Source organism: Sturnus vulgaris, chromosome 4, assembly GCF_052056855.1.
Source record: "Sturnus vulgaris isolate bStuVul1 chromosome 4, bStuVul1.hap1, whole genome shotgun sequence".
Lineage (NCBI taxonomy): Eukaryota > Metazoa > Chordata > Aves > Passeriformes > Sturnidae > Sturnus > Sturnus vulgaris.
In genome coordinates, this window is record NC_142246.1 from 41016646 (window position 1) to 41036655 (window position 20010).

At 38.9% G+C, this 20010-nt stretch overlaps 1 protein-coding gene across 1 annotated transcript; it reads right to left on the minus strand.

Annotated features, from left to right (window-relative positions):
* Window positions 1-20: 20 nt before the first annotated feature.
* ETFDH (electron transfer flavoprotein dehydrogenase) lies at window positions 21-19931 on the minus strand. Its single transcript, XM_014883681.2, has 13 exons — window positions 19763-19931; window positions 17701-17847; window positions 17078-17307; window positions 16155-16236; window positions 15767-15885; window positions 15377-15454; window positions 12754-12900; window positions 10870-11010; window positions 8786-8929; window positions 3481-3649; window positions 1607-1789; window positions 1046-1267; window positions 21-747 (listed from the first exon to the last, which is right to left on the minus strand). Exons 1-13 carry the CDS (start codon window positions 19794-19796, stop codon window positions 584-586), a joined length of 1860 nt encoding a protein of 619 aa, XP_014739167.1. The 5' UTR covers window positions 19797-19931; the 3' UTR covers window positions 21-583.
* Between the last annotated feature and the right edge of the window lie 79 nt (window positions 19932-20010).

A 20010-nucleotide genomic window follows, 5' to 3' on the forward strand; every position in this document is an offset into this window, starting at 1 on the left:
AAATGCTGGTAGACATAGAATGAAGATGCAAGTATCATGTTTTTTTTAGAACCACTTTACAATAGGTATTACCTAGTATCAGCATCAGGGAAAAAAGACAACCAAAACTGTAAACTTGATGTAAAATTTAACACTTTCAAGCAATGACAATTTTCTAGACCGATTTATTTCCCTGACTGCCAGGTATGATTACATGTAAATCATTCCACCTAAAGAGACGAAATACTTTTTAAAAGGTGGGTACTAAATTATTCCACCATACCCACAATTCTGGATATGGCTCCTGTTATCACTGAACTTCAGCAGTAAATCCAAGATCCAAAGCTTCTCTGTCAGTCCCAATAAGAACTTTTGCCTGCATACAGCTCCTGTAAAGAAGTCCTATTTAAATAAGGCTAGGGTTTAACCAGAAGGCACCAACTTTCCATTTAATGCAACAGTCATATGTAAAATTCAGAATGGCACATTAGTCTCAAACTCTTTTAACATTCAAGTCAGTGCTGTACATTAATTATGCTGCAGTATAAAATACTCCAACATATTTGTTGGTGATCAGAAGTCACTGAATAGACCTCCTGTTAGTTTACATTCCATTATAAGCTGGTCCTCCTCCACCTTCAGGTACTACCCAGTTAATGTTCTGACTTGGGTCTTTAATATCGCATGTTTTGCAGTGGACACAGTTCTGAGCATTTATTTGCAGCCTTGATCCTTCTCCTGTTTCCAGAGGAACATACTCATAGACTCCTGCAAAGACAAGAAGGGAGCTATCATTTGGCTGAACAGCTTTCCCCTGCATGTATACTCTACTTACCAGCAAGTGTAATGAGGGAAGTGTATTACTAATGTGACTTAATTCCCTTCTAACATGTTTAACAGTAACTTCATCACAAAAGTAACATATTTTAAGACCTGCAGCTGAACCCCCTTCTGGGAGGAAAATTGGGATAGAATCTTGAAATAAGTAAGAGGCCAGGTGTACTTCCTGAAGTACTCAGTCTTTCATCTTGCAGAAACAGCTGACACACACATTTTTGTTACCTACCTGCAGGACAAAATCTTTGCTCCGGTCCATCGAATACAGCCAGATTCCTGCTCACAGGGACGCTGTCATCTTTGAGAGTTAAATGAGCAGGCTGGTCATGTTCATGGTTTGTACCACTTAAAGCCACGGATGATAGAAGATCAAAACTGATTTTTCCATCAGGCTTTGGGTATTCAATAGGGGTGCAGTCTTTGGCTGGCTTGAGCTGAGCAAAATCTGGTCCTAAATATATTTTTAATAAATTTCAGTACAGAATTATTGTAATTTGCAGTTAGTCAAGAACAGTTTAACAGCCGTTTTAAATTCCCTTGTCATCAGAATGAAGTCTTCATAAAAGGTAACCTTATTCACAAGACAAAAACCTATACCAAGTTATACTAAGCAGTGTATTAATGTGTTAATTTACATTATGTAGTAGCTAATACAACAGTCTGCTGCAATACTTTAGCATCCATTTCTTTTCTACACTTCAAGGCCTCACCACTGGACCAGATGTGCACTAGCTGAAACTAAGACCAGAAAAGACAATTTAGAATCTTCTTCCAGTGATAATGAAATTACCTGGATGTTTTAATGTCCATGGTTCCATTCCTCTCAGTAGCCAATAAAATATGCCTGTATATATCATTCCTCCATACACACCAAGTACACTATGGCAGGATGGTCGGATGTTTCTCACCGCATACAGCTCTTTCCAGACCCAGGACTTTTTCAGGTTCTCTTCATATTCTTGCACATCAAGTCCTAAGGCAATACATTCTTTATTAGGTACCTACAGTACATCAAGACTATCCTTGAAATAAAAAAATGAACGCTGAATAAAAGCAACTGCTAACAATGAAATCAGCAAAATGAGAATTTCAGAATTGTAAGCTAGGAATATACTAGACAATGTTTCAGCCTCTTGAATCGAGACCTGTTTTTTCAACAGATACTGCTCCTTTGTAGCTTCTATTAAATTAGTCACAAGCTGCATTAAATTGCCTCAAACCTCAGCAAAATATAATCAGACAGGCAGCTACATTGGCACCTCTGTGGGAAAGCAGCTTCTCACTCATAGAATCTGAGTGCTGACCAGGACAGTCTACCTGTGATCCAAAGCCAAGTTTGCTTTGACAATTCTAATGTCAAGTTCAAAAGCTTTTTCAAAAGAAGTTTTGCAACCAAAGTCCCATTCCAGTAACTACGGCTGTGGCCCAATGGATAATGCCACTGCTAGATAATTTCTTACTTTGTAATCTGCACATTCATGGGATATATTTGACTGCAAACTTTTGATTGAAACTCTTCATTGTATTCTTTACAAATACTAGAACATTTCACACTTGACATATCTACCACTAGTTAAAGTCAAGTAAGTATCTTAAAAATAATGTTTCTTCAAATGAAAATTATTTGAGTTTTCGCTTCACCATTCTCCATTACTACTGTATAGGAATAAATGTTCTAAATAATCAGTTTTCAGCCCTGTCTACATATGAAACATGCTTTAGTCTCTATTTCCCATAAAGCCCATTATCCCTGCAAAGAGAAGAAAGTGGGTTGTAGTAGTCCAGTCTTGATAAAACTGGAAAACAGCATATAAAACCTGTCCATAATCAAACAAGAGTGGCACACTACCCACCAACAGTGTTTATAGTTTCAGATGCATTCTAACCATTTTATCATGTCTAGTTGAAGCTTTAATTGTTCAGCACACCTTCTGTAGATGGTGCATTTCAGCTGAATGAGAGCTCATTAGGCCTGAATCTACCAGTACAGAGAGATTTCTAAAATAATCATCATGTGGCAGCTGGCTATAGTGTCTTATCTCCAGAGTTACTGAAATTCTAATTTTCTCTCTCTCTCTCCCCAGACTTTATTAACAGATTTAAGGGGACGACTAAGGCTTAAACAACACTACAAGGTGGTCAGGACCAGGTGACTACTACAATGTACTTGTATTATGTATAAGATAAAATACACGTAGTCTCAAACTGAGACAACTAAAAGATTAAAAGACAGAAGGACTGACCAGAAAGAGCATCCTAACAGAGCACATTTGAAAAATCTCATGCTGTTTTGCTTACATTTAGTCTATTCCTTTTTTTTTCCTGTTTTGGCAGGCTTTCAGTAACACTTTCTGCATCATAAAGCACTACTTTTTATTGTGTTTGTAGGAATGAAACTATTCTTATTTACTTATACAGGAAGCATAAGCTTACTTTTCAGATGGTCATTACAGCTTCTACAAGTTGGATCAATATTAATTTATTTCTTAAATCACTTGACATTACCAATAGTAAATAAACAATAAAATATATTTTAAACACACCCATTCCATGATTTATTCACATTTCCAACTAATTCATTCAGCCACATTAATTACTGCTGTTAATTGCTAGTGGTTCTAATTGAACACGAGGTAATTACAACTCAAAGTACAGTGATCTTACCTATTGTCTTTGATTGGAGATTTTCATTGATTAATTGATTAAAAATGGCTTCTGAAGCCAACATGCCACTTTTCATTGCAGTATGTGTTCCTTTGATCTTGGGAACATTCAAGAGACCAGGACTGCAACCAATTAATAATCCACCTGGGAAGGTGAGTTTGGGTATTGACTGAAGAGAAAACAGAAAGAAAGGTGGTTGTTTTGTTCTTGTTTGTTAAAGTGAAAATAACATTTTGGAAATTAAACTAGCATAAGGCTTGAGTGTCCTTCCCATTTCAGACTTGGTGTGTGCATATAGGAGTGCAGACACTGTACTTGTGCTGAGGATGAAAGTGACAACATTTTCATTATATCCTCTCTCCAGCTGCCTTATCTGCAGCAAAATTTTAGTAGTGTCACCCACTGATATAGTTTTCCTCCTTCAACCTCAAGTGAATACTTTAAAATTAAAAAAACAACATTTGTTTCCCTGATTTCCACACAGTAAGTTGTACTCATCTCATTGCTTTTTTCCACAAATCTTGTTCTGTGAAACCACACAATGCTATCATGCCTGTCCCCCTCCCCCTTATTTTAGAAGTTGCTCACAGCCAACAAATATATATATATCTTTTGGTGCAAAATCACCAGCTTGCTCCCATTCTATAAGCATAATGTCATAGAGTATGGTCAACTCACAAACCTAAGACAGCCAAGATAATTTACAAATATCAAGTCAATAGTATGAATATACTATGTTATACACCTACATTAACTAAGCAATACCTCAACTATCAAGGTGATTTTAGACCGAGAACAGCTTCAAAACGCAGACTGACTGCAGAACTTCGAGCAGAAAGCTCTGATCAAAACCTAAGTCACAAATTCCTGAAGGTAAGTTCTGAACACACCCTTCCTCCATAAGTCTTTAGTACTGAGCAGCATGTCTTCATCTAGCATCCTGCTTTTATTAAAATTGTATGAAAGAATTCATTTTGCAGTAACCTAAATACTAAACAAGTAGTTGAATTTAATGAAAAATGTCCAAAAAGTATATCCCTTAGAATTTAAGATAACCCAAACCAAAAGTTTTGTTTCCTCTGCTTGTTCCTCTGCTACGTCTTTACTAGTCACCAAGGACTGCTTACTTTTGCATAGTCATATAGAAATCACTAAAAAAAGTTATATTACACAGCATTTAATCTATGTTTTGTGCATTTTGTTTTGTCAGAGACGTAGTGATTTGGCTCATAGGAAAGGTAATTCAGGCTGAAAACACAACTACAACTTATTTCTCTAGGACAAGAAGTTTTAAGTTCAGCTAAACAACACTATTTCAAAAGGATTAGGTACACAGGATATCCCCTCTTTTCACAGAAAACAGCCATTCTATGTTATCTATTAGGATTCAATGGTGCAGCACTGACATAAGCATAGAAAGACTTCTTGACTGACTCTCTGAATTACATAGAAAGATGGTGATAAGTGCTTTTCTTCTGCAACCACTGTTTCATGTAACATGAACACAGGGACCAATATACTGCTAAAGAATAAATGAGATTAAAGATGAGTCATGTAACACAAAAGGTAGCACATACTGCAGTGTTGGTAGTAATTCTCATTATCAGTACTAAGGCACTTGGTGCCTGATTTCACAGTCAGTTGAAGAAACATCATGCCCCCGAGATGCAGACACAAAACAAGACTGATACAGAGAAGGGGAGACACCTGCTCCCTGCAGAGTCTTTCCTGCCAGCAGACAGGAAACCTCATGTTCTTCCTCCCTTTAGCTCAGATCAGGACTTAAATGGGTTGTCCGTGATGCCTTGAGTTTTAGCTTTTATATTTTTCAGAATCTCTGCTGCTTGGTGTATAACTCTGAAACTTCATATTAGATGTTAGCAAGTTCTCTTCACAGGGTACTTAGACAAAATAATCCTCTCCTAGCTAGAGAATCAAGGACAACCAGTACCCAAAAAGCAAAAACAACGGCGAGGGAAAGGGGGCAAGCCAGGGGGCTGAGACTTCATAGCCTGGGGTTGTGGTTGGACAAGTGACCCAAATATGTAGATGAATCAAAACTTACAAAAGTGTAAAAACTCATGACTAGGTTCCATCTTGGATGTGACTTGGGTGTAGCCCTGGCCATGCTCTTGCACTGCCCAAAGTGTATCCTTTGAATTTTGCTCTGTCTAGTCTCTGTTCCAGGTCAGCCTTTCCAGGCATCAGTTCTGGCAACCCAGAACTGGTATAAAGGTTTCTCCCCCTGATACCCATAGTATACATTGCTCAACAACTGCAACATCTTTTTTTCCCACAAAATTCTTAACCCTTTCAAAAGTTTTTGATAAAATAGAAACAAAATAGAGGATGCATGGGAATTTAAATGCTTTGTTTTGCAATTTTAATAAATATAAGAAATAGTAGCTACAGAGATTAGGTTACTAAATTCTGATCCTTCCTTCCACATATGTTAAAAAACACGTGCACGCTCTCTCCCCCTTCGCTCTGTGCTCAAGACTGAAGATCATGGTCATAAGGTTATCTATAACAAAAAAGCTGAGGATGATGGTAACTCTATACACCATTTGATGCAATTCTGTTACCAAAATCAAAAACTGGAGCTACAGAATGACATACATAAGAAAATAGGCCTGGACTACAGTGATACAAATGAGTCAAACTGTTACAGTTATTAATCAAAGCAACACATGCAAAAGATGAGCTAATCTTAAAACTCTTCCTAAGTGAATCAACAATAAAGCTTTTTATTACTGAAGCCATGTATTTAAAAAAGTCTTTTAAAAGAGTGACTTCATAATCACCTAGATAAATTTATCTACAGGAAAAAAAAAACCCACAACCAAAAAACCAACAAAGCAAAACATGCTTTTATATTAGGAACAATGCAAAATAAGGACATATTGGTTTAAATCCAGCAAAGATGTCCAACGATGAGGCAGAGACGTGCAAGATCTGTAATTCTATTGTGTAACTTAGCACAATGCCTGTAAGTGACTTAAAAAATACTGTGTTCTTTCAGCTTTAGGTTTTGAGTATAAGGAGGGTGCAACTAAAGTAACAATCTGGCTAGTTCACCAAAGCCAGAAATTCAGTGACTATGTGTGATAGAGAAACCAGTGCACAGGGTGGAAAAAGAAGCCCATCTTGCATAAAAGTCCAGATTAAAACATCTTGATATTTTGCATTATATCTGTGTTAATAATGGAGTGGCAACTGTTTTTGAAATAAGCCAGTAACACAGCTGTGTTACAATGTGATATGACATATTTCCACTGCAGAATAGACAAAATCAACACTGAGATTGATTAAATGTGCAGCAGGGGTGTAATCAAGAAGTTGCTTCCTGAACCCACATGACTCACTGCCAGGAATGCACACTGGGGTCAAGCCTAATTCCACATGACTGACAAGAGTGACGCTGTGATGAAATTCCGCTTGTATTGCAAAAACTGCGTGAAGCCACATTTATACTAAGAAGAGGTTCAAAAAGGAAAGGCAAAGTAGTCAGAGGGTAGAGTGGCATGTCCCACACACAGGCTGCAGATCATGAACACTCAGGCTAGTTTTAAGGTCCAAACTGAAAGGAGCATCTGGAAGATGGATCTGGGAGTACAGAACATACTGCCATACCCCGTGTTTCAAGATGAGAAGCTAATAGGTTGAAAGTACTTTAAAACTGGTAAGTATAAACTCCAGACCAATTTTTTGCAAGCTTTTCCAGCCCTTTCAACTGACGTAAAGTCTTGATGAATACATTCAAAATTTTATCTTTTACACTACTTAAGTTAACAAAATGAACAAAGTATTCCACCTCCCAAGAAAGCAGAAATTCAAAGTTGTGCATGAAAGAAACTCAAAGTATTTGTACTTGAAGAAGTAAAGATTTACCTGCCAAATTGCATTACGATTTCAGCACTATCTGCAACTTAAGGCTCAAGCACTAAAAAGAGTTCCTTTCGCTGGAATATACAAGTAATTTGGAAGACTCCACAGGAAGAGATCAGTGGTACTACCCTGTCTTCTCGAAGATTCCAGGCAAAACAAAAGACTGTGGCATCTTTGCTGCTGAACATACTTGACTGCAATATAAACTACATTTCAGTGGCTGCTCATGGCTTGGACAAACACTGCTGGGTAAAAAAATCCATGGATGTCTGGGCTCAGAGAATGTTTGTGAATGGAATTACATCCAGTTGGCAGCCAGTCACTAGTGGGGTTCCCCAGGGCTCAGTACTGGGGCCAGACCTGGTTAATATCTTTATCACTAACCTGGACAAGGGGATTGAGTGCACCCTCAGTTTGCAGGGAGCACAAAGCTGGGTGGGAATGTTGATCTGCTGCAGAGGGATTTGGACAGGATGGGTCTATGGACCAAAGCTGATTATACTGACATCCAGTAAGACAAGTGCTGTGTCCTGTCCTTGGGTTACAACAGCCCCATGCAGTGCCTTAGGCTTGGGGCAGTGACTGGATAACTGCCCAGTAAAAGGAACATGGGAAGTCTTGCCAGCTGAACATGAGCCAGCATGTGCCCAGGTGGCCAAGAAGGCCAATGGCATCCTGGCTTGGATCACAAATAGTGTGGCCAGCACAACCAGGGCATAGTAGTCAGCACTGGTAATGCTCTGTCTTGAATTCTTTGTCCAGTTTTGGGCCCCTCACAAGACACTGAAGTGCTGGAGTGTGTCCAGAGAAGGGCAACAGAGTTCACAAAGGGCCTGAAGATGAGGTCTTATGAGGAACAGCTGAGGGAGCTGGTGTTGTTCAGCCTGGACTAAAGGAGGCTCAGAGGGGACCTTATTGTTCTCTACAACCACCTGAAGAAGGGTGCACTGAGATGAGGGTCAGTCTCTTCTTCCAAGTAACAAGTGACAGAAGAAAGGGGCTCAAGTTGTGCCAGAGGAGGTTTAGAATGCATATTAGGAAAAATATCTTCACAGGAAGGGTTGTCAAGTGGTTGAGTTGCCATTCCTGGATAAGACACATAGATGCGGCACTTAGGGACATGGTTTAGTGGTGGACTTGGTAGTGATGGACTAGTTATTGGACTCAATGATGTAAATGGTCTTTTCCAATCTAAATGTTTCTATGATTCTGTATTTAATTTAGAAAGTAAAGTGAATTTGTCAGAAGATTTTCAGTATGACAGAGCATAAGTCTTACAAATCTCAGCAGCCAGCACCCAGCAAGACAAGAAGGTTTATCTGTCCAGCAAAACATTTGGTACAGCATGCAACCCAAATTTATAGCACTAAATAAATGGCTATAGAAAACTCAAAGATAAAAACTTTAAAAAAATTACCTGAATACCACCTTCATTTAATGCTCTGGCACCGTAGGCAATCCTTGTTCCACCCTCCAAAGTAGGCTGTACACTAGGATGGTGCTTCCACCTCTGAAACTCTCTAAATGGATTCAAATAGGGATTTTGATAATCTAAACCAACCTTAAAAAAAGAAAAAGGGCACATTAATAAAAATAAGGTAAGAAATTCCAACAAAAAAATTGAAATGAAAATAATTGCATATTATCACATCAAGTCTTTAAATCTATTTTATACTAAAGCAACCTCAGGATCTTTCTACTTTAACTACTGCCAAAAATACATTCCATTAATGGTACAGCAGAAGCAAATCTGAAAATTTGCTCTTACAAGTCTGCCCTTATCCCCACCTGAAATACAGAAAATATTTAATTGCATTGTAACCTCCTTTCAGCTGTCTTCGGTATTAAAAGGATTAAGCATGATTCAATGGGTGGGAAAAGCAACAAAACTTGTTTTAAATTTCTATTTCATACCTCTGCCCTAAAAAAGCTGAAAAAAGAGGTAAACAATTATTTTTTGATTGTTATGTCCTTGTGCTCTCATACTTTAAACAGTTCTTCAAACTGTTTAGTAGTCAATTATAATTTCGAATTAGGTGAGCCATTGTAATAAAGCACAAGGGAGCAATGATGAAAGCAGAAAATGGGGTAAAAAAGATTGCCAGTGGACTGGATGCCAAGGATTCTTATGCATTTGAGAATTTGCCCAAATATATACTCTGCATTTCCCATTTTTAAGATAGTCTTAAAAAGAATTCTCTTGCTGATTTTTTCTCTTGAGAAAAGGATTATTTCTGGTTCATGTGAGCTTTACTGGACATAAGTAACAAAATACATCATGAGTCAGCAGCAATCAAGTCTTTGGTTTTTGTGGCAGCTCACTGCTTTTAGAGCAGTGTTGCATTTGTGTTGTTGACAAGACAAAATTAACAAACAAGTTTCAAAATAAGGGTAAAATAACCCTACTACAGGAATAATCTCAGACTGAAATAGGTATAAAGTTCAAAGGAAAAAAGTGATTGTATGTTCACACTGAAGTTGATTTTTTTTCCTCTGTGGAAAAAATATGAACACTACTGATTACCTACCATTCTCTGTGATAATCAGAGCTCTCAGTCCATCTAAAATCAAACAGAATTTGAATATCTATTGTATGTATTTATTAATTCCAGTATTGGAAATCTGTACAGAACATGTATGTGTGTTTGAGGAAGCTAACAAGTTTTTTTTCAATGCTTCTTACAAAACAGTTAGACCAAAATAGTGTTTTTCCACACACTCTATAAGCCTTCTGAAATCTAGGAGACAGAAGTGTCAGCTCAGTCTCATGCTGCTGAAAGTCCAATTTGTATGCTTGACTCTTAAAACATCTGCATTGAAGCACGTGCACAGGGTAAATAGTGAATTTTTCATTTTGAACTGTAGAAAATATATCCAATCCTTGCTCCTCGCATCACTGGCTGCCAGAATGACACCAGATTATCTCTAGTGATCTCACTGCTTCTGATAAAGTGGCAATACGCAGGAAGAACCTGCCTGCCCAATTCAGAAAGGCAGTTGATAAAGAAGGCAATGCCAACAGGGGTGGAGAATACCAAAAACAAAGTGAAGAGCTCAGAAATTATAGGGACATTGCACTGCAGTGCTTCCACTTTATATACTTCTCTCAAAAAGTGGAGTTACACATAAGGTTGACATATGAATTAGGAAATGGAACTGTACAAAGTGCATGTGATGTAGATTTCCTAACTTACGAGAATTTTTTGAGCACAGTTTTGATTAGTCATCTGGTTTTGTCATTACCAAAATCTGTTTGGTTTGCAAAGAAATTATTCATAAGTTTTCTAATTGGTGTCCATAAAAGACAATGGATTAATGACATATTAATATGACAAATTAGCTTTCCCTAGTATGGGCATAAGCACACTTAAGATTGAGAAAGGACTAAATTTGCTATGTTCCTATTCTTGCATTTACATTTTCTCAGTAAAACAGAGAAAAGAAACTGCATAAAATGAAGACCAAACAACAAGCAAGAATGAAAAAACTAACTTCACTTACCACAAATCCAAGAGCAACTAAAGGCTCACGCTCATTTAAGTGATAAAGAAAGGAGCCTCCATATGTATGTCTGTCTAAAGGCCAGCCTACAGTATGTTCCACTCTTCCTGGTTTCCATTTCTTTTCATCAATAGTCCATAACTGAAATGAAGATGACCAAAAAATTACTTCAGATTGCAAAGTAATGGCCTTTCAATAATATATTAAAAGACACACAATTACATATAGGACAAATTTAATTTGCTCTTATGAGCAATGCAAAAATTCATACAGCAAAATACCAACTGCTCAACATAGCTTTTTGCATTACCATTTAAGATTTTCCCAATACCTCTCTCTCTTTAAATGCTGTGTATCAGAAACTGTGACTGAGACTCTAGTACTACACCCAAAATTTTCATTCAACCACCACATTCTTAATGTTAGTGACTTTGACAGATACTTCTGTCACAGAATGAAATGCTTATGTTGACTTTTTTCTTTAAAGTATTATTTTTTCATACAATTCTATGAATTATCTTGTGACTTTTTCAAGGTCAGGACAAAGCAATATGCCTGAGTTGATCTAAATATTTTCTGTCAAGCAAATTGTCTCATCTCTGCTGTCTCCTACACATTTACAGTGCTCCACTGACCCATGATGAACTCAGAGAAGCATTTTCATGTTTTCAAGAGCGAGTCCATTTTCTGCTCATTTCACAAAACATCTTTGCACCATGGAGGCACATGCCAAGCACAGTCTACTGACAGGAGGGCAGTTGAGCACGATAAGATCAGCTCAAGCATGGAGGGCACATCTACAATAAGGTTCCATTTAGATTAAAGAACATGTTTTTGAGCGGGACTTCTGATTCCTCCCACTTACTGTGCTTTGACTCACATCATACAGCAGCAATGAAAGGCATGAACTGGATTCCTTCAACGTGAAATTAAAAGACAGGGTCCTAAAAGTCCATTTAAAGCATTCCAGTCATGAAAGGGCACTCAGTCTATAGGACTAGATCACAGCTAGTCCAAAGTAAAAATAAACCTGAGGCGTGCAAAGTACGGATATCAGCTCATCAGCACCAACTATTTCAGATCCACTCCTACTGGACTGCACCACTTGCTAAAGCAGACGCAGTCTCATCTGGAAGCAAGGGAACTCTAAAGGAAAACCCTTCTTTAATGACAATTTCAGTATTAGACACTGTAACTAAGATTATGTCATATTTACAGAGTGGTTATTCTCTACACAAGTGCAAACTAATAATTTAACAAATATTTTGTAGCTGTAAGCACATACTAAAGTACTAAAAAATGTATTATAGTCAAAACTCTGAACATATTCTAAAATAATGCAGCTCGTTTCATGAGTGATATTTCCTGAATATAGACTATTTTTAAAAAGAAACCTCATTTCTATCCCAATTTAATATGCCCAATGAAGGGAGGTAAAGGCTCATCCAGTAGGTGCTTCAGAGACCATGACTCATCTGAAACAGCTCTCCTCTCTCTTTCACTAACATACAGAAAGCCCATAGAAAGTATTTTCTTCCTTCCTCATATATTAAATCCCCCCAAAATCAGGCAGCACAATCCCTCTCTCATTTAGTAGAAGTACAGAAAACGTATTTCACAAACTACTTTAATTAGAAAATTAACAGAACAGATTCACAGGTACCGCTAGCTGTAACAGACACAAGAGCAGCAGCAGCTGAAATGAACAGTCATGACATTCAGGGAGCATCTGCTCCGATCAGCTTCAGAATAGCAAAGATTCTGAAGTCTGAAAGTGTAAGTCAAATTCTTTAACGTTTTACACAAATTAGCTAGAAAGCAAATAGAATCTACCTTAAAGTTTTATGGTATTTTCTTTGATTGTTAAAATTACGCAAGCAATACCTCTTTCAATCCAATGCCATAGCTCTGGGGTTGACAATTCTCCCTTAGATTGTATCTTTTGTATAACTGTTTGGCTAGATGTCCATGACAACCTTCAGCAAAGACTGTGACTTTAGCATGGAGTTCCAAGCCTCTTTCAAAGGTAGCCTGCAAGAGTACAGCATTTCACCAGCAGTTAGGTCAACCAAACTCACGGCAAGAAAATGGAGAGTAAAAAAGTGATTTTACTACTTGGTAACACAGCTCAGAACTTACAAACCATTGCAAATTATGGTTCTAGCTCAGCTGTTCAGATTCTAGTAAAGCAGCCCCACAGTGACTTGCTATTTGTCATTCACGAAGAAAATCTTTCCAGATCAGGGGGCACTTATATCAAATCTGCTCATTCACAAGGTGCAAAGGAACTCTGACAAACAAAGAATCTTTACCTGTAACCTCACACTTTAATTTTTACTCATGAAGTCACATTACAGTAACACGTTGTGTGTATGTGCTCCAACACACATGACACAGAATAGACAGAACTATCATATCTGAAAAACCTGAATCACCCCTGCTCCCGAAAGGACCCACTACTTCAGAATGATGACATTCCTCCAATCTGGCATGTTAAAACATACAATAAAATTTAACTAAATAAAATACAACTATAAAAAAAATTCTCATTAAAAATTCCAACAATGAGATTGAGGGGAACTGCCATACTGCTGTATGAGTACATCACCTGCATCCGTGAGCACACTGGGCAAGAACATAGATTATGTTTACAAATTTTTTAGAATGAAAAAAAGCTTGATTTCAGTCAGAAGGTTTAATGTTGAAAAAGACAAAGAAAACAGTTTTAGATTAAGCTCTCCAGCAGTACTCAATTAAACCATCACAAGGTAAGCCAGCATAGGTCAAAAGAAGTTTACTGCTTTCGTTTTGAATTGTCTCTCAGGTGCAATCCGCTTGTAACTTATAAATGAAAATGTTCCCTCTATTTGAGAATTATGTTTAAACACAGGAGTCATAGGATTTTGTGAAATTTTTTGTATTTCTGATTGTCAGTGTGAACACAAAATTTTACAAAATACTAAGAGTTACCTCTTGAATATAGTGTCCACTTTGAAGTGGCTTTATATAAAATAAATTAACTACAGCTCCACATTGTAAATATTATAAATTCATTAATTTGAAACATTTCAGTAATGTGACAGAGTTGTATTTCATAGTTAACAACCTTCTCCAGTATCTACACAAGAATCAATGTGCAACTTTCTACAATGTATTTTTACCACTGTCATTTTTATTTAGTTGGTGCTGACTGCAAGGTGGAAACCTATTTGTTCACCATAGTGTATTTGATTAGGCTCTGTATAAACACATTTAAAATATTCTTGCCCTGGAGGTTATACAAACTACATCTATTTACCAGAGCCTTTATGCGCTGGAGGTAACACCAGCTGACCTAACTGACAGCTAAAAACTTTAATTGAGTGATAGTGCAGCAAAAAAAGCTGCAGTAGAGGCACACTCATTATGTACATTAAAGAAGTTAAGAGACACATTCTCCCAGAACAAATGGAGGATTAAATAAGGAATCTATGTTTTGAGGATTTTAAGAAACACCTAAAATTATTCCTTCCCATCTTAAACCAAACCCAAACTCTCAATGAAGCTTCATTACAGCAGGAGCTGTACACGTTACTTGTGCCATCTTCTGGACAAAGCGTACACTGGAAAAACAAGAGCGTGTCTGTCCCCTACAGCAGATACACAATATTACACTGGAAAAAATACATTACTCCTGCACTGGCTATATTCTCGCAAACATAGAACGAATCTTCTCACTCCCTGCCCTAAATGGGGAAAAATAGCCCACACTTAATGTGAAAGTGAACACATCTTTGAAACTTTAGGAAACTAGAACGAAACTTTATAAAAAAAGAAAGTAAATGTTAAGAAAAAACTTATACTTCTAATTTATGTAGTCAAATAATTCTGTGTGAAAGTTGTTCCCAATAACTCTGAGGTGCCACATTCTCCTAACATATTATACAGGGAAACAGCAAACTTAGGGCAGGTTCTGGATTCCACTGAAAACACAAAAATCCAAGTCTGACACTTAGGGCAGGTAGTCACCTTCTGGATGCAGAAACACGACCAACCAGCATAAAGGTATAAAGACTCCATGTGTACCTTGCCCCAGCTAGGTAGACAGACAGTCAGCAAGTGCAACTGCAGCTGTAAAGATCAAGGAAACCAAAACAGCCAGAAGCACAGTCTCTTACATGTTGCTAGTTATCAGATGGATTAAAGCTTTCTATTTCGTGTTTGGACGTTTTTTTCCAGGAGTTCCTGGAGTTCTTTCCCTTGTTTCCAGATTTCACATATGCCAAAACACCCTTACATAATCTCCCTCATGACAACTTTTCTGGAAAGGTTTTTTTCTACTAATCTCAGAAAAATTTTACAATGTTCTGAGACCAGAACTTTCACAGGTAATCAATCAAATTAAATAGAGAGGGAGGAGAGGTACTGAATTTTACACCTTTTCTTATGCTGCAGCAAGACTACTGATGGTAGCAGAAGCACATGTATCACAATTAGACCCCTAGTTATGGGGAAGATAGATACTTACTTTAGGTGCTCCATCCTTCTGAATGCCTACATCATTAGTTGCTATCCCTTTCACGCTACCATCTTCATGAAAAAGTATCTATGGAAATATTTAAACAAACAAAAGCCGTTGTAATGAAACTGTACTTTGAATCTATTCATTAAAAGTTCTAAAGCAGAACTTCTAAGCAGTATGACTTCAATGGTCAAACATGAAGATGATGTATTTATTCACATGCTGTACGATACACTTGCACTTTGAGGATCTGAGCCAGGGAATTTAGACAGAGAAACACAGTTTTCACAATAGGTATCAGTTAAAAGGAATGTTGGGCATGTACAAGTCATCATGACTGCACTGAAGGGGGTTCCAAAGCCACTTATCATAAACATACACTGATGTCATTAGTACCTCAGCTGCTGCATAGCCTGGATATATCTCAACACCCAAAGCTTCTGCTTGTTCACCTAGCCAGCTCACAAGGTGGCCAAGACGTACTATGTAATTTCCATGATTAACCATCGGAAGTCCTAGGCAAAAGAAGACACACACATATAAAACATCAGATACTAAGGAAAATAACCAAAGCTGTATACAGCAGATGTCACACCTACAGCTACTATCTTCAAGGTAATCTCACGTGTTATCAGAGCCATCACCTACACAGAGTGTATCACTGTAACCTATTATATTCTACATACACTTGCTGCACTGCACGAAGTCAAACTTGTTTTGATTAATGGAGGAGTTAAAAAAGACACAGAGGAAGCTGACTCTCTTCTCCCTCACTAAACTTTACCTGGAAGAATTGGCACTGGAATTCTAGATGTCTCTGTTAAAATTCCAAACTTGTCTTCAGTTACAGGAGTATTAAGTGGAGCCTACAAAAAATAAAATAGAAGAAGTAGAGAATTATGTTTTCTTAGCCAATCCAACAGAAACAAAAAAATTAAACAATCAAATAGTCAAGTACAGGTTTAGTATAGCACTTCTATAAGAAAGTAACGCAAGAGAGAAGATAAAGTACTTTATGAGGCAGTCATCAGGCAAGAATCAACACAGCTACTGATGCTAAAAAAATAGTTTTGAAAACAACATCTATTGTACATAGGCTTGTACTACATCAATATTGTAGACCTTTCTAAAGAAGGCAACTAGCAGACTTAGCACCATAAGGCAAAGAGCTGACGGCTAACTTCTTGCAGCTCAGGTGATAGCAGGCAGCTGGCTGCAAGTCAGATAGCTGTTCTGGGACCTCCCTCCTAAAATCATCTTAGGCCTTTGCTACACCACAGTGTCTGCACCGAAGTCAGTGTACTCTGTGCTATCTGCATGAAGAGCTATTGTACAGACCCAGCAAGTCTATCATCGGTATGGTGCCAAACCTTATCTTCCTGCTTGTACAGAGGAGCTGGATTTTGCACAAAGGCAGCAAGTGCAGGGCACTCCAGGCTGCACCAGACATACTGTGTATATGCAGTAGGACTACTACAGAAAAGAGCAAAGGCCACAGCATATCTGTGTAGACAGAAAACTTTTAGCATTGCTGAACTACAGGAAAAAGACTAAAAAGAAGGTACTCACTTTTGTTTTGTTCCATCAATGTATTTTAAAATAATACTAATTACTAATGGTACCAGATACTAACTCATACCAGAATGAGTCAGATATGAAGTTCGTTATAATCTAGTAAATATTCGGCGTTTACATGCTCATACATACCCCTCGCTCTTTCCAGTCTGGAAAAAGTTCTTCTAAGGACCTTGGCTCAAGACAAGCACCAGACAATGTATGTGCACCAATCTGAGAAGCCTTTTCCACGAGGCAAACACGCACTTCTTTGCTGTGCTCAGCAGCCAACTGTTTGAGTCGAATGGCTGCAGAAAGGCCTGCAGGGCCTGCTCCAACAATGACAACATCAGCTTCCTCTGCAAATCTTTCCATGTTTACCCCTTCAATAGAAAAAAATGGTAATAACATAAGCCAATCTCCAATTTCTTCCAACCTCTCTCTCACTAAAGCTAAACCCTCATGGTAAGAACAACTGAAAAAACCAAGCAGATACATTCTGAACAGAACTGAATCTTGTTATGATAATCACTAAACCGAAAGCTGCTTGCATATTTTCTTTATGAAAACAAGCATAAAGTTTCTTCTGATACTATTTTATAGCACTAAAGACACTTGTGAGATAGCAAGCAAAAATTTCATTTGAAATATTAGTACTATATTTAAGTGTAGAGAATTTCTATAAAGAGAAAAAAATAAAGACACATTTTAGTGTCTTTAAAACTCAGCAATGACAATAATAATGAAGCAGCTTTTAAAGAATGCAATGTTTTTACCTTCCCATCGTTTGTCTTTGTCCCGAGGATGAATTGTGTAATGTGTAGTTATGCGAGGCACAGAGGCAGTAGAGGCACATCGTGAGACACGCAGTGATAGAAGGCAATCTTTCTTTATCAACTTTAGAGCATGAAAGCACTGACGTGCTGCAAAAACCAGAAACAATTTTGTTAAATCAGCAGTTTTCCAAATTTTTCAAAATTTCAGAGATGCAAATAGCACAACAAATATGGCAGCTTCCCCCTCCCAAAGGCTACCAGGTAACATGAAGATGAGGAACAATAAACACAGATTTTAAAATTTTCAAGTTAGGTGGATGCCGTGTAATTTTTTTTCAGGGAAAACCACAAAAAAAGAAGCTTCACAGGCCAGCCATGCACAGCTGACATATGATAATACACATATATGCAGGTGAAACTTTAAGGTCTGATTTAATTTTGAACTTCAAAAGGTTTATTTCAGACTGCATTAAATTTCAGACTACCATTAAAAAACGGTAGAAACAGGACATGCAAGTTTAGCTCTGACATCTCAACACATGTTGAGACACACAGCTTGGGCTACTAACACAAGACAGTTCATCTAAAGTACATGCCGTGGTCTAGAGTAAAAGCACAGACCTGAACCCAAGTGTGCTTAGCCAAAGATAGAATAGTAGATAGAGGTAACCTTCATCTTTGCTGCAGATACAGTAATTGTTGCAAGAACAAATGAGAATTTCTTTGTAAGCAAAGGGACGAAAAATAAACTTTTAAATTATCAAACTAGGACTCTTTTCAGAGGACTATTACATGTCATCATTTTCCTCTTTAAGAAATAAATAATAAATGTGTGTGATTTGCAATAAAAACCCTAGTGTGGTTAGTATGAAAACTAGTCATAGTTAAAAGGTCTGTGAACCTTGACTAATAACTTTTCCTTCCTTAAAAATTTTTCTATTTTCAGCGATGAAGAAGAAGAATACCATATTTAAAGTGGAGTATTTCTGTAAAACTACATAAATTAAGTCACCAGCATGCTATGACTGAAATGTTTAGTAGAGAATGGCAATTGGCAAGGCCAGCACAAGCATCCTGTGTCATAACCTTGCCAGGTGACACTTAGGACAGAGGTCTCCATATGCAAGGTAGCAAGTATTATCCACATTGGCTCCTTAACAGGAATTCTGTACCTAACCAACATAACATAAAAGCTATTATATCACCTCAAGATTCTTAGTTATCCCTTCCTTGCAACCAGGCAGGATCTGAGAACAAGTACTCTATAAGGTTGATAACAACTACATCCATACATATATATTATAAAACTTTAACTTTCAGGATTTGTTTTATTTGACCATAATTTATGCTACTAAGAATCACACAGCATATTAAAAAAATCCCCAAAACAACAGTTATTTTGTACATATGCAAAATAAGTGAAAATCTGCTCCGAACACGTCTGATAAGAACAGAGGCGGGTGCAAACGCTGGACAGGCAGATTCTTCCCCAGCAAGAGCACAGTGCCTGGGCCACGACACTCTTGACAGCTCACGGACTCGGAAAGAGATGGGAAACGCCTGTCCGAGACAGGCAATCCCCAAGGAGAAACTTTGCGGCAGCCCTTTAGTAACAGCTGTCGGGATGCTGTCTCCACTGCCACTTCCCAAGTAAGGACACTCGTTCCACTGCTTTATTTCACCCCATAAAGCAGGTGACACCCAGCGTCGCTCAAAACACCCGCCCGTCTTTCTACGCACGCCGCTGCAGGTGAATAACCCAGGTCAGTAGCACAGAGCTGGGGCGCGGGCAGCGCTCACGCACAGCGCTGTCCTCCCGCCTCCGGGCGCACAGAGGCCCCGGGCAGGGGCAGCCACAGGGTCCCCGCCCGCCGGCCCCGCTCCGGCCCGGCGTCCGCCCGGACACCGGCACGACCCAGCCGCGACCTTTGCTCCGCCTCGGCGCCGCGCCAGCCGCCGGCCCCACACGCCACACCGAGCGGCCGCCCCGGCCGAGCCCGGGCCAGCTCAGCCCGGGCCGCAGCCCCAGCCCCGGGCCCTCCAGCTGGGCCCGGCGCGTTACCTCGGCCGGCGGACGGGCAGCAGTAGAGCACCATCGCAGCGGCCCACGGGCACTCTCCGCTTCCCGCAACCGCCGTGCGCACTCCCCGTCAGCCTCAGCCTCGCTGCGCCTGCGCGCCCGGCCGCTGCTCGGCTCGGGTCCGCCCCGTCCCGTCCGGTCCCGGCGGCAGGACTACAGCTCCCAGAGCCGCCCTTGGGGGCGGTGGGTGCGGCCGCTGCCAGCCCCTCCACGGCCCGGGCGGCGCTCGG

Bases quoted from the DNA above. Each gene is read 5' to 3' on its own strand.
- ETFDH (XM_014883681.2), bottom strand. From the start codon at position 19,796: ATGGTGCTCTACTGCTGCCCGTCCGCCGGCCGAG. The intron at 17,848-19,762 runs GTAACGCGCCGG...TGGTTTTTGCAG, and splicing joins CTGCCCGTCCGCCGGCCGAG to CACGTCAGTGCTTTCATGCT. The intron at 8,930-10,869 runs GTAAGTGAAGTT...TCTTTTTTTAAG, and splicing joins TAGTTGCTCTTGGATTTGTG to GTTGGTTTAGATTATCAAAA.